At 43.0% G+C, this 13623-nt stretch overlaps 1 protein-coding gene across 7 annotated transcripts in view; it reads left to right on the top strand.

Annotated features, from left to right (window-relative positions):
• Positions 1 to 13623, top strand: part of MSI2 (musashi RNA binding protein 2) — an 894813-nt gene that overhangs the window by 555944 nt on the left and 325246 nt on the right. For all 7 annotated transcript variants that reach the window (XR_013223945.1, XM_077296832.1, XM_077296831.1 and 4 more), the window contains exon 8: positions 7587 to 7669. Coding sequence is in view for 6 of the 7 variants with exons in the window: in XM_077296832.1 (XP_077152947.1) it covers positions 7587 to 7669 (83 nt within the window). In the remaining variant the exon portion in view is untranslated. The remainder of the gene's footprint in view (positions 1 to 7586; positions 7670 to 13623) is intronic.

The raw sequence follows: 13623 nt of genomic DNA, 5'->3' as shown, positions 1-13623 counted from the left end.
CTGCTGTGAATTTGATAGTACAGAGGCAATTATTCTTCATACTCTACACATTTAATTCTGTTTTCCCATAGAGAATTCTTTACAAGAGCGGTGGAATCATGAATTATTAGATGAAAATATAGTATAGTAATCACTTTTATTTTCATTAAATTATACATTTTTATATTTGCATTGAACTATTTTATTTGTATAGTTTTTCTTCTTTTAAGGTTTTTTTTTTTTTTTTTTTTAAATAAAGATAACCTGTGTCCATATATTCAGTTAACCACACTTTACCACAATGTAAATAAATCCAGTCCATTTAATGTAATGGTGCAGGGGAATTTGAGTACTCAGATGCACTTATGTGCAGAGGATCCGGAAGTGGCAGCACATGTTCGCTGCGTCCAAAGTGCTGCCATCTATTGAACGCAGGTGTTCACTGAACCGTATAGATTCACCGCATCCAATACATTCCATGGGTGAAATTGAGATGCTGCAGTCTGGTGAGACGTGCCGCAAGTTCTTCTCAGCGGGTATCTCTGGACGCATAGTGGAGTGGGCATGGGATTTCTAGAATTCCCATCCTCTATGTTGTAACATCTGTGCGTTGCACAAGTACACAGCGTCCAACCCACAGTGTTTACTGATCATCTGCACATACTCCGATTGCCATGGAGTTGAAGAAGCCAAGCTTCTTTTAAAGGGAACTTGTAATAAGCCTTAATCATTCCCCCTTAAATAATTTGACTGTGTGGCCCTTTTAAAAGATAATCCTTTTGATCGCTTTATGACCCCAAAGCACTGCTCCAGCAGGAAAAAACTGAGTTTTGAAGTCTGGAAGAGCTTTGTGACATGACGATGTACTTCTAACTTCTCAGCCTAAGGGCTCATGCAGATGTCTGTAATATGAGGCTGCAGAGTGGGTCGGGAGCCCCGCAGACAGTCCATTGGTTACTCTCTGTGCTCAGCCTGAGTTTTACAGACTTCTGCATGAGCCGTAACACCAGTGCTGGCTCCTGGTTTTCTTGGGCGAAAGAGTCTCAGTGGGCCCCTTTAACACATACCACAATTCATAGTGCACTGATACGGCAGAGATATATAGGTATAGTACAATGCCAAATATTTCACTAACTACTTAAATTACATGAACCAGACAGTATAGTCCTCCATACAGTATTATGGGCACCACATTGTGCTCCATACTGAATAATGAGCCCCATATATTCCTCCATACAGAATGAGCCTCATATATTGCTCCATACAGTATAATGAGCCCCATATAATGCTCCATACAGTATAGGATGGGCCCCATAGAGTATAATGAGCCCCATATATTGCTCCATATAGAATGTGCCACATACAATGTGCCACATATAATGTTCAATACGGAATAGTTCCCATTTATTACTCCATATATAAAGGACCCCATATAATGCTCCATATGTAATGGGCCTCATATGATGCTCCATATTTTTAATGGACCCCATATAACGCTCCATTATGGGCCCCATATGATGCTCCATGATAAGCCTCATATAATGCTCCATATATAATGGGCCCCATATATGATGCTCCAGTGTATGATGGGCCCCATATAATGCCCCATATATGATGATCCAGTGTATGATTGGCCCCATATAGGGTGCCCCAGTGTATGGTGGGCCCCATATATGATGCTCCAGTGAATGATGGGCCCCATATATAATGTTCCGAACATAAAAAAAAGCTGAAATACTCAACTCTCCTCTGTGGCCGCTGCTCTGCTCTCGACTCCTCAGTGTCTGCATCTTTCGGCTCTCTGCACTGTGACTGTCTAGGCACAGGACGCACAGATGTGACGCCATCGCGCCCTCTGACCTGAACGTCACAATCGAGAGACGTAGAAGACGCCGCAGTGGTGGAGCGGGGAGAGGCAAGTATTGCTATTGCCAGGGCCCTGATCAATTGGGCCCCCATAGTGTGCCGTGTCCTAGATGGCGAGTGTGCTCCTCTGCCTGCTCAGGGCCCCGGCACTTGCCCGGGAGCTCCGGGTGCTGATGCCGACCCTGCTTAACACTGTCCCTACCGAACAGCACACTGCCTGGCTGATTAACAGGTGGTTTGCTGTGGTATACAGCCACTGACCTGTCAATCAAGTTGGAGGGGGTGATTCTAGTTAAACCATACAGTGAAGGCTGAGAAGCTGTAAGTGCATCCATCACACCCCAACGCACACTTCCAGAGGAAAACCTCCTTCTCCTGCACACTTCCAGACACAATTTTAAAATATGATTTCTTGATGCTGGAGGAATCAACCGCATGTTCATCCATATTAATGGTTTTGGGCGGGTGTAAAACTTTCTGAGCGGTTCCCTATAAGCCCTTTCCACCCTTTGTAACCATAATACATGAATAAAGAGCAGGTAGTTCCGCCATAAGGACTTGCTGTTATGGTGTGGGAATGACGCTCCGCAGCTCAGCCGAACGCTAATGTGAACCTATCCTTAAGTATGTTTTACCATGGCAGGCTTTTAATTGGTAGTATGCATTGGTATTTACAAGTTCAAACCAGGAGAGGATCCAAGCAAAGAAGTGGTACAATTTTTTATTTTTCTGTATGCGAGTTCCATTCCTGAGATAAGCTTTCAAAATACTGAGGAAGATATCACCATGCTTAAGTGGCATTAGTCTAAAGCCCCACCAATTTCAAAGGGATTGGCTTGCGCTCTAATATATAAAAGGGTGCTGGCCAATTGATTGTTGAGGGAGATATTTATCAGGTAATTCTGATTCCGGACTGCCGATTTCTCTGTACTCCCGGAGATAAGCCACCACCAGATATTTTTTCCGCAGCTTTCTGTCGGCCTTATGAGTGCTCTTGTGTATGGTAGAAGGCCAAGATGGCTGTCTGAACAATTGGCCAGATGAGGGGCCACCCTGCCTCCTTAGTTTCTATATATCCTGTGGGCTTTATTAACTCTGACTGCAGGTAAGGACTGGGACTGAAATTCAGCCCTGGCATTTGAATTCATGCAGGCCCATACTAACCACGTCCCCAAGCACCAGATGGAATTTATTACTAATATTACCCTGGATGGAGCTTTACTACGAGACCAATATTTCTAATCATTCCCGTGGCCTGCTGGGATAAGTGACAGAGTCAGCGACTTTGTGCTCCATCACAACTCTTAACAGTATGGAAGTCTTGAGAACACCAATTCTGTTAACAACGTAGCAGACAAGGCAGCCCATGACCAGACAGGCCCTTCTGGCATTTGCCAGATGGCCAGTCCAGCCCTGCTCTGATGCCAGCAATACGCGTTGAGTACAGTAATTGACTACTTGGCAACCGATTAGTCTCTTGAAGTCTCCTTCTTGATTAAGGAGCAATTGTAGACCATGTATAGTTTTAACTACATGGCAGTTAGACAGGGCAGGAGACAGGTAAGGCAATCTAAATCTGTTCACTATTCATTTAGAACAGAACAAATACTCACCATATGTATTTGTATAATCTATATCCTGGCTGCTGCATTCACTCACATTCACCGCCCTTGCATAAACTCTTTACACTCCATCCATATCGGCCCCTCTGTTCTTGCCTCTCCTATGTATAGCACTCATGCTCTGTTCACATTGCTTAACAGTACAGATCCATTCAGTCCCACCATCCAACACAAGAGATGCTCTCACAAATCACTTAACCATCTGCTCACTTTCTATCCTCCTTCTCCTAGTTGCTGGAGACATCTCTCCAAACCCCGGCCCCCCATGTTATAACCAGTCAAACCCCCCAATTGCTACACCCAGAAACCCCTCTAAACTTATTAATATTCCATGCATGCCTTCTGTCTCTTTCAATTGTGCCCTTTAAAATTCTCGCTCTGTGTGTAATAAACTCTGCTTCAGTCATGACTTTTTCATTTCTAACTCTCAATCTCCTAGCTCTTACTGAAACCTGGATCCAGCAGTCAGACACCACCGCTGCTGCTGCTCTTTCATATGGTGGACTACACTTTTCTCATACCCCAAGATCAGACAACAGAGCAGGTGGAGGCGTTGGTCTGCTCCTTTCACCCAAATGTACCTTCCAAGTTATCCCCCAAGTACCCTCACTTGTATTCTCTTCCTTTGAGGTCCATGCTGTGAGACTCTACGTTCCCTTCTCCATGCGAGTAGCGGTGGTGTATCGTCCTCCCAACCCTCTCATCAGTTCCTGGATCACTTTGCCACCTGGCTTCGACACTTTCTCTCCTGTGACACCCCCACCCTCATCATGGGTGATTTCAACATCCCCATTGCTTCTCCCCTCTCCCCATCTGCTTCTCACCTTTTATCTCTAACCTCCTCTTTTGGCCTCTCAGCATACTAACTCTCCAACGCATGAAGACGGAAACTCCCTTGACTTGGTCTTCTCCCGGCTTTGCTCAGTGGACGATTTCACAAACTCCCCTCTCCCGCTCTCTGACCACAACCTTCTTTCATTCTCTATCAAGAACTGCCATCCCGCTCAGGTCACCCCCACTTTCCACACTTATAGAAACATACAGGCCATTAACACCCAGAAATTTATGAAGAACTTGCAGTCCTCATTGGCCCCAATCTCCTCCATCTCATGTCCTGATTCTGCTCTGAAGCATTACAATGAAACCATGCAAAGTGCCCTGGATGAAGCTGCACCTCCTATATATAGAACAACTCAGCACAGATGGCGACAACCGTGGCACACGCTGCAAACACGTTTCCTGAAGTGGTGCTCCAGGTGCGCTGAACGTCTGTGGAGAAAATCTAATCTACCCGAAGATTTCATCCATTATAAGTTCATTCTTAAAACATACAACTCTGCACTTCACCTCTCCAAACAAACCTATTTCAACACCCTCATCACCTCACTGTCAAATAACCCTAATTGTCTCTTTGACACTTTCCAGTCCCTACTCAACTCAAGAGAGCAGGCCCCAACCACGGATCTCCACGCTGACGATCTGGCCAATTACTTCAAAGAAAAAATTGACCACATTCGACAGGAAATCCTCTCCCAATCTCTTCATACCATGCACTGTCCTCCCTCCCCCACTGCATCTAGTTCACTCTCTGCCTTTGAACCAGTTACAGAAGAAGAAGTAATCAGGCTCCTTGCATCTTCTCGCCCGACCACTTGCACCAGTGACCCCATTCCGTCACACCTCCTCCAGTCCCTTTCCCCGGCTGTCACCTCTCACCTAACAAAAATATCCAACCTTTCTTTCACTTCCGGTATTTTTCCCTCCTCATTTAAGAATGCCATCATACATCCATTACTTAAAAAACCCTCCCTCGACCAAAACTGTGCCGCTAATTATAGACCTGTCTCTAACCTTCCCTTCATCTCCAAACTCCTGGAACGCCTGGTCCACTCCCGTCTTACCCGCTATCTCTCAGATAACTCTCTTCTCGACCCTCTTCAATCTGGCTTCCGCTCTTTACACTCTACTGAAACTGCCCTCACTAATGTCTCTAATGACCTACTAACAGCTAAATCTAATGGTCATTACTCCATGCTAATACTCTTGGATCTCTCCGCAGCATTCGATGCTGTGGATCATCAGCTCCTCCTCACTATGCTCCGCTCCATCGGCCTCAAGGACACCGTTCTCTCCTGGTTCTCCTCCTATCTCTCTGACCGATCCTTCACTGTATGTTTTGCTGGTTCCTCCTCCTCTCACCTTCCCCTTACTGTTGGGGGTTCCCGAAGGATCAGTCCTAGGCCTCTCCTCTTCTCTTTGTATACTGCCCCTATTGAACAAACAATCAGTAGATTTGGTTTCCAGTACCATCTCTATGCTGACGACACCCAATTATACACCTCTTCTCCTGTTATCACGCCGACCTTTTTAGAAAACACCAGTGATTGTCTTACCGCTGTCTCTAACATCATGTCCTCCCTCTATCTGAAACTGAACCTGTCAAAAACTGAACTCCTCGTGTTCTCTCCCTCTACTAACCTACCTTTGCCTGACATTGCCATCTCCGTGTGCGGTTCCACCATTACTCCAAAGCAACATGCCCGCTGCCTTGGGGTCATCCTTGATTCGGAGCTTTCATTCACCCCCCACATCCGATCACTGGCTCGCTCTTCTTATCTGCATCTAAAAAACATTTCTAAAATTTGCCCTTTTCTTACTTTCGACTCTGCAAAAACTCTTACTGTTTCACTTATTCATTCTCGTCTGGACTATTGTAACTCTCTACTATTCGACCTCCCTCTTACCAAACTCTCCCCGCTCCAATCTGTCCTGAATGCTGCAGCCAGGATCATATTCCTCACCAACCGTTACACCGATGCCTCTACCTTGTGCCAGTCATTACACTGGCTACCCATCCACTCCAGAATCCAGTACAAAACTACTACCCTCATCCACAAAGCACTCCATGGCTCAGCACCACCCTACATCTCCTCTCTGTCTACCACCCTACCCGTGCCCTCTGCTCCGCTAATGACCTCAGGTTAGCATCCTCAATAATCAGAACCTCCCACTCCCGTCTGCAAGACTTTACACGTGCTGCGCCTATTCTTTGGAATGCACTACCCAGGTTAATACGATTAATCCCCAATCCCCACAGTTTGACGCGTGCTCTAAAAACTCATTTGTTCAGATTGGCCTACCGCCTCAACGCATTAACCTAACGATCCCTGTGTGGCCTATTAAAAAAAAAAAAAAAAATTGGTTCCTCGCATCATGTTCTCATACACTTTATGCAGTTAATAGCACTCTGTGTCTGTACTGCTACACACTTAGGCAGTTAACTGGTTCATGCAGCTTTACATGAACACCCGAGCCTTACACTATGGTTGGTCCAAATAATTAAAGCAATTGTTACCCTCCACCTCTCGTGTCTCCCCTTTTCCTCATAGTTTGTAAGCTTGCGAGCAGGGCCCTCATTCCTCCTGGTATCTGTTTTGAACTGTGATTTCTGTTATGCTGTAATGTCTATTGTCTGTACAAGTCCCCTCTATAATTTGTAAAGCGCTGCAGAATATGTTGGTGCTATATAAACAAAAATTATTATATTATAACAGATTTCATGCAGTTACCAATCTCCTTCCTATAGCAATAAACATTCGTGCTCAGCTGATTTGTATTCTGTGCATGGCAGTGTGTTGGAATTTAAAGTCATCTGCATGTATATGTTTTCAGAAATGAAGGCACACTTCATTTAATTGTGGGCTCAAAATGTCAACATTGGGACATTTCATAAAGTGGAATACCGTTTACTGGCTCTCTTTATAAGTATATTTTTAGTTAGGCATTCAATGTAGTGACATAATGATTGCAGTGTATTAGGTAACACATAAAAAGAATTTTCTACTGTGATCCGGTATGTGTTAATATTATGGTCTTCAGTAAGCTTCTAGTAAGCAAAGATAATGCCACAAGGAAATATTTGATCTCATACATATGGAGCATGCTTTGTTTTCTCCTGCTTTTATTCTGAACTCACTAGGAGTCTCTTTATGTTACATTACTTTTTATGTTGCATTACTTTGTATGGTGATTTCACCTGAATGAATACATCAGAAGATAAGATGCTGGATATTTTTTATATTTTTTTTATGCAGTAAACATCGTAATTTTCTCTTACAGGTTTTGGCTTTGTAACCTTTGAAAATGAAGATGTTGTGGAGAAAGTCTGCGAGATTCATTTCCATGAAATAAACAACAAAATGGTATGTTCTCTTTGCAAGTAACCCTTAAGAATTGCCAGTTATGATTGTGTATGTTCTGAAATGATACTGTATTTATGTAAAATGGCTCCCCCATGTAGAGGAAACAAATGTAATTCTTAAAGTGGCTATATTGTGAGTATCACATTGTATGTTCTTGGACCTTTTTAGTTTTCATTTCCTCTGCCCATCTGTTAGTGTTTGTATGTATATGACATTTGGGTTTACTGTACAAAAATGTTTTGCAGTAATAATACTTGTTTGATCCCTTACTATACAAGGATACTGATTTCACATAAACTATATTCCATAGTGAAAAAGTAATGTTCTGTTTTTAAAGCCGGAAGATACTTCCCCTCATTCATCTCCCTGTGCTCAGAGTAGTGCAAAGCACTGAGCATCGATGGGCTGATATAATAATCAGGCGTGTCGTCACTATTGTTGTGCACCATTTCTTAGCTTTCAGGTCTGCAGTAGTACTCCTCCTTGTTTTGTTCCGCCCTCTCTGGAGTGCAGTCTGGTCTCATAATTTGTATGACCATTCGCTATCACCTTTTAATTGATATTTCTGTCCGGCTTCTAGATTTTTTTCTTATGTATGCCTATAACTTTTCCCTGTTTTCAGAAGTGACTGTTGGTGTACTTTTTAACAGAAAATGTAGCAAACTATACTTTTTTTTCCCAGTACTTAGTTGCTACAAGCAACTGTAAACTTTTTTTTTTTACATTTATTTATTTTTTTTCTTGTTATCTCCGCATTATGAGAGTGCTACAGTGGTATAAGAAGTAAATTAACAGAATTTGATATACACCCATTTTTTTGTATATTTCAGCTCATTTCATCTTTAGTCTCTGTCAAGCACCATTCTCCTCTTCTTCTTCAAACAGTGTAGTTATGTATGCATTGTATATTGGCCTTGTATGTGTTCACAGAGTATAAATTCAATAATGGAGCTTTTAGAGCGGATAAGATCAAAGCAATCTTCTTAGCATATGCTTGAGGCCTGACTCAATATTTGACTTGCTAATTCTTTCCTAGAGGACGGAAATAATATTGTTCATTTTGTTCTTACCGTTACATACAACTGGGATGAAAAAAAAACTACCTTACATTAACTCTATTTAAATCCCTTTTGTCCCTAAAATATTGTACCAGATCACCAACTGTTTCACTAATCGCACTATTAGAAAGGAGGTTTCTGGCACCTTTACTTGGAATGTAATTTAGGGCTCTAGAACCAATTATGTAAGCAATTTATTTATGTCTTATTTAGAGATAAGAATTACATAGCGATGTAATCCAATACTGATAAAAATGGTGATAGATATCGTTTACATCTTACCAGTGATCCTTTATCATTCATGAAGAAGTGATATTTACTTTTCTTGTTCTTCGTCTTCACTTCCGTTATCGTTCCGATCCTACGTATGAGCAAGTATCCGAATGTGTTTGTTAGGATGACAGAGCAGTTGACTTTAGCAATTCCATAACTATGACCATAAAACCATAGGCTCCAGCATTAGTATACCACTTACTTTATATATTTATTAACAAGTTCATGTTCCTCAATTGTAATGCCATATAATGACAACCATATAATGCTAAATATTGTAACTGCAAGCCCTGAGTTACTTACATAAAATGTAGGCTCATTTCCCACTATGAGCTTTTAGCCTTTTGAGGCTGTGTGTTTTCCTTGCCTCAAAAACGCAGCGTCTGAGGCTATGTGCACACGTAGGTTCGGGTCCCTGCGGGTTCTCCCGCAGCGGATTTGATAAATCTGCAGGGCAAAACCGTTGCGGTTATCCCTGCAGATTTATCACGTTTTGTATTGCGGTTTCCGCTGCGGGCTTTGGTTTTACTATTGATGCTGCATATGCAGCATCAATAGTAATGTTAAAAGTAAAAAAAAAATGGTTTATACTCACCCCCTCTGACGTCCCGATCTCCTTCATTTCGGTCCGTTTCCAAAGATGCTGTGCGAGAAGGACCTTCATGATGTCACGGTCATGTGACCGCGACGTCATCACGGTCATGTGACCGCGACGTCACCGCAGGTCCTGCTCGCACAGCAAATCTGAGACCGGACGGCCGCGTGCAGCGCTGAGAGGTGAGTATAGCATTATTTTTTATTTTTATTATTTTTTTTACCACAAATATGGTTACCAGGGCCTGGAGGAGAGTTTCCTCTCCTCCACCCCGGGTAGCAACCGCACATTATCCGCTTACTTCCCGCATCGTGGGCACAGCCCCATGCGGGAAGTAAGCGGATCAATGCATTTCTATGTGTGCAGAATCGCTGCGATTCTGCACAAAGAAGTGACATGCTGCGGGTTGTAAACCGCTGCATTTCTGCGCGGTTTTTCCCGCAGCATGTGCACAGCGGTTTGCGGTTTCCATAGGGTTTACATGTAAATGTAAACGCTATGGAAACTGCTGTGGACCCGCAGCATCAAAATCGCCGCGGATCCGCGGTAAAACCCGCAAAAGTGTGACCATGGCCTTAGGCTATGTGCCCACGTTGCAGAATCTTAGCAGAATTTTCCTCATCAAAACCGGACTCCCTTGCCAGGAAATCCACTCGCGATTTTCTGCCTTTTTTTCTTTTGCTTTGTTATCGCGTATTTGTCTAGTTTTTCTCACGTTTTTCATGCATTGTTTTTTTTTTTTTTTTTTTCATACGTCCCAATACAATTCTATAGCGGCGGAATCGCCGTGATTCCGCAGAATTAATGAACATGCTGTGTTTTTTTCCGCGAGGCGTTTCCGCAGCATGAGCACACAGCATGGGCACAACAATTGCGGAATGCCATTAAAAATAATGGGATGTATTTTGTAAGCTTTTTGTAGCGTTTCTGCAGCGGAAAAACTCGCCAAAAACGCTTAAAAAATGCAAAGTGGGCACATAGACTTACAGTTCCAGCAAAGTAGATGGGATTCATAGAAATCTCCTGGCCACTGTGCTTCTTATTTATGCTGTGGTAACTCACCAGTGGTGCATGTTTTAAATCCACAGCATGTTAATTTCTCTTGCGGGTACGCTGAGTTTTCTGTGCAGCTTTTCCTCATAGACTTACATTAGATGCAGAAAATCTGCAAGTAAAAAATTTATTTTTAATGTGTTTCCATGGTGGAAGCTCCTCAAAATTGCATGTAATCTGTACCCAAGTATGTCAATAAAGTAAAATCAAAATACTAGAAGGTTTAAGAAACAAGGCAGCTTTTAGAGTGACACACCAGAGTAAAAAACACGATAAAAACGTATGTTACAAAAACGCACACAAAAATGCAATGAAAAAAAATCCAAGAAATCTAATTTAATTAATAGTTACAGAAATGGTTCAGAAATTCAGCAACATCAAAAATGCACCAGACACTTATCGTGGGAATGTAATATATATATATATATATATATATATATATATATATATATATATATATATATATATATATATATATATATATATACACTGCTAAAAAGAATAAAGGTAACACTTAAACAGAATATGACTCCAAGTAAATCATACTTCTGTGAAATCAAACTGTCCACTTAGGAAGCAACACTGTTTGTCCATCAATTTCACATAAATTATTGGCAATTATCAAGACACCTTCAATAAAGGAGTGGTTTTGCAGGTGGGGACCACAGACCACATCTCAGTACCAATGCTTTCTGGCTGATGTTTTGGTTACTTTTAAATGTTGGTTGTGCTTTCCACACTTGTGGTAGCATGAGATGAACTCTACAACCCACACAAGAGGCTCCGGTCGTGCAGCTCATCCAGGATGGCACATCAGTGCGAGCTGTAGCAAGAAGGTTTGCAGTGTCTGTCAGCGTAGTGTCCAGAGGATGGAGGCGCTACCAGGAGACAGGCCAGTACCCCAGCAGACGTGGAGAGGGCTGTAGGAGGGCAACAACCCAGCAGCAGGACCGCTACCTCAGCCTTTGTGCAAGGAGGAACAGGAGGAGCACTGCCAGAGTCCTGCAAAGTGACCTCCAGCAGGCCACAAATGTGCATGTGTCTGCACAAACGGTTAGAAACCGACCCCATGAGGATGGTCTGAGTGCCCGACGTCCATAGATGGGGGTTGTGCTCACAGCCCAACACCGTGCAGGATGCTTGGCATTTGCCACAGAACACCAGGATTGGCAAATTCGCCACTAGCGCCCTGTGCTCTTCACAGATGAAAGCAAGTTCACACTGAGCACATGTGACAGACGTGACAGAGTCTGGAGACACCGTGGAGAGCGATCTGCTGCTTTCAACATCCTTCAGCATGACCGGTTTGCTGGGGGTCAGTAATGGTGTGGGGTGGCATTTCTTTGGAGAGCCGCAGAGCCCTCCATATGCTCACCAGAGGTAGCCTGACTCATTAGGTACTGAAATGAGATCCTCAGATCCCCTTGTGAGACAATATGCTGGTTCGATTGGCCCTGGCTTCCTCCTAATGCAGAACAATGCCAGACCTCATGTGGCTGGAGTGTGTCAGCAAGATGAAGGCAATGAAGCTATGGACTGGCCCACCCGTTCCCCAGACCTAAATCCGATTGAACACATCTAGGACATCATGTCTCGCACCATCCACCAACGTCACGTTGCACCACAGACAGAGCATGCCCTGGCGTTGTCGGGAGGTCATACAGGCACGTGGAGGCCACACACAAACTACTGAGCATCATTTCCTTGACTTGAGGCATTTCCACTGAAGTTGGATCAGCCTGTAACTTCATTTTCCACTTTGATTTTGAGCATCATTCCATTATACTTTTCAAGAAAGGCATCCAGTCCCCTCTTAAATTTAAGTAATGAATCACTCATTACAACATCATACGGCAGAGTGTTCCATAGTCTCACTGCTCTTACAGTAAAGAATCCGCGTCTGTTATTATCCTTAAACCTTATTTTCTTCAGAAGTAGAGGATGCCCCCTTGTCCCTGTCTCAGGTCTATGATTAAAAAGATCATCAGAAAGGTCTTTGTACTGTCCCCTCATATATTTATACATTAAAATAAGATCACCCATTAGCCTTCGTTTTTCCAAACTAAATAGCCTCAAGTGTAGTAACCTATCTTGGTATTGCAGACCCCCCAGTCCTCTAATAACCTTGGCCGCTCTTCTCTGCACCCGCTCTAGTTCAGCTATGTCTTTCTTATACACCGGAGACCAGAACTGTACACAGTATTCTAAGTGTGGTCGAACTAGTGACTTGTATAGAGGTAAAATTATGTTCTCATCATGAGCATATATGCCTCTTTTAATGCATCCCATTATTTTATTTGCCTTTGTAGCAGCTGCCTGACACTGGCCACTAAATGTGAGTTTATCATCCACCCATACTCCCAGGTCTTTTTCATTGACGGTTTTACCCAGAGTTTTAGAATTAAGCACATAGTTATACATCTTATTACGTCTACCCAAGTGAATGACCTTACATTTATCCCCAGTAAAGCTCATTTGCCATTTATGAACTCAAGCTTCTAGTTTACATAAATCATCCTGTAATATAAAATTGTCCTCCCCTGTATTGATTACCCTGAAGAGTTTGGTGTCATCTGCAAATATTGAAATTTAACTCTGTATGCCCCCTACAAGGTAATTAATAAATATGTTAAAAAGAAGAGGGCCCAATGCTAACCCCTGTGGTACCCCACTGCTAACCGCGACCCAGTCCGAGTGTGCCCCATTAATAACCACACTCTGTTCGCTATCCCTGTGCCAGCTCTTAACCCACTTACACATATTTTCCCCTATCCCCATTATTCTCATTTTATGTTTCAACCTTTTGTGTGGCACCGTATCAAAAGCTTTTGAAAAGTCCATATGCACTACGTCCACTGGGTTTCCTTTGGTCCAGTCCGGAACTTGCCTTTTCATAGAAATTGATCAGATTAGTCTGACAGGAACGGTCCCTAGTAAACCCATGTTGATATTAGGTCATAAGGTTATTCCTCTTC

Source organism: Ranitomeya variabilis, chromosome 3, assembly GCF_051348905.1.
Source record: "Ranitomeya variabilis isolate aRanVar5 chromosome 3, aRanVar5.hap1, whole genome shotgun sequence".
Lineage (NCBI taxonomy): Eukaryota > Metazoa > Chordata > Amphibia > Anura > Dendrobatidae > Ranitomeya > Ranitomeya variabilis.
Note: the sequence above shows the minus strand (reverse complement) of the source record. Positions and strands in the feature narration are given on the sequence as shown.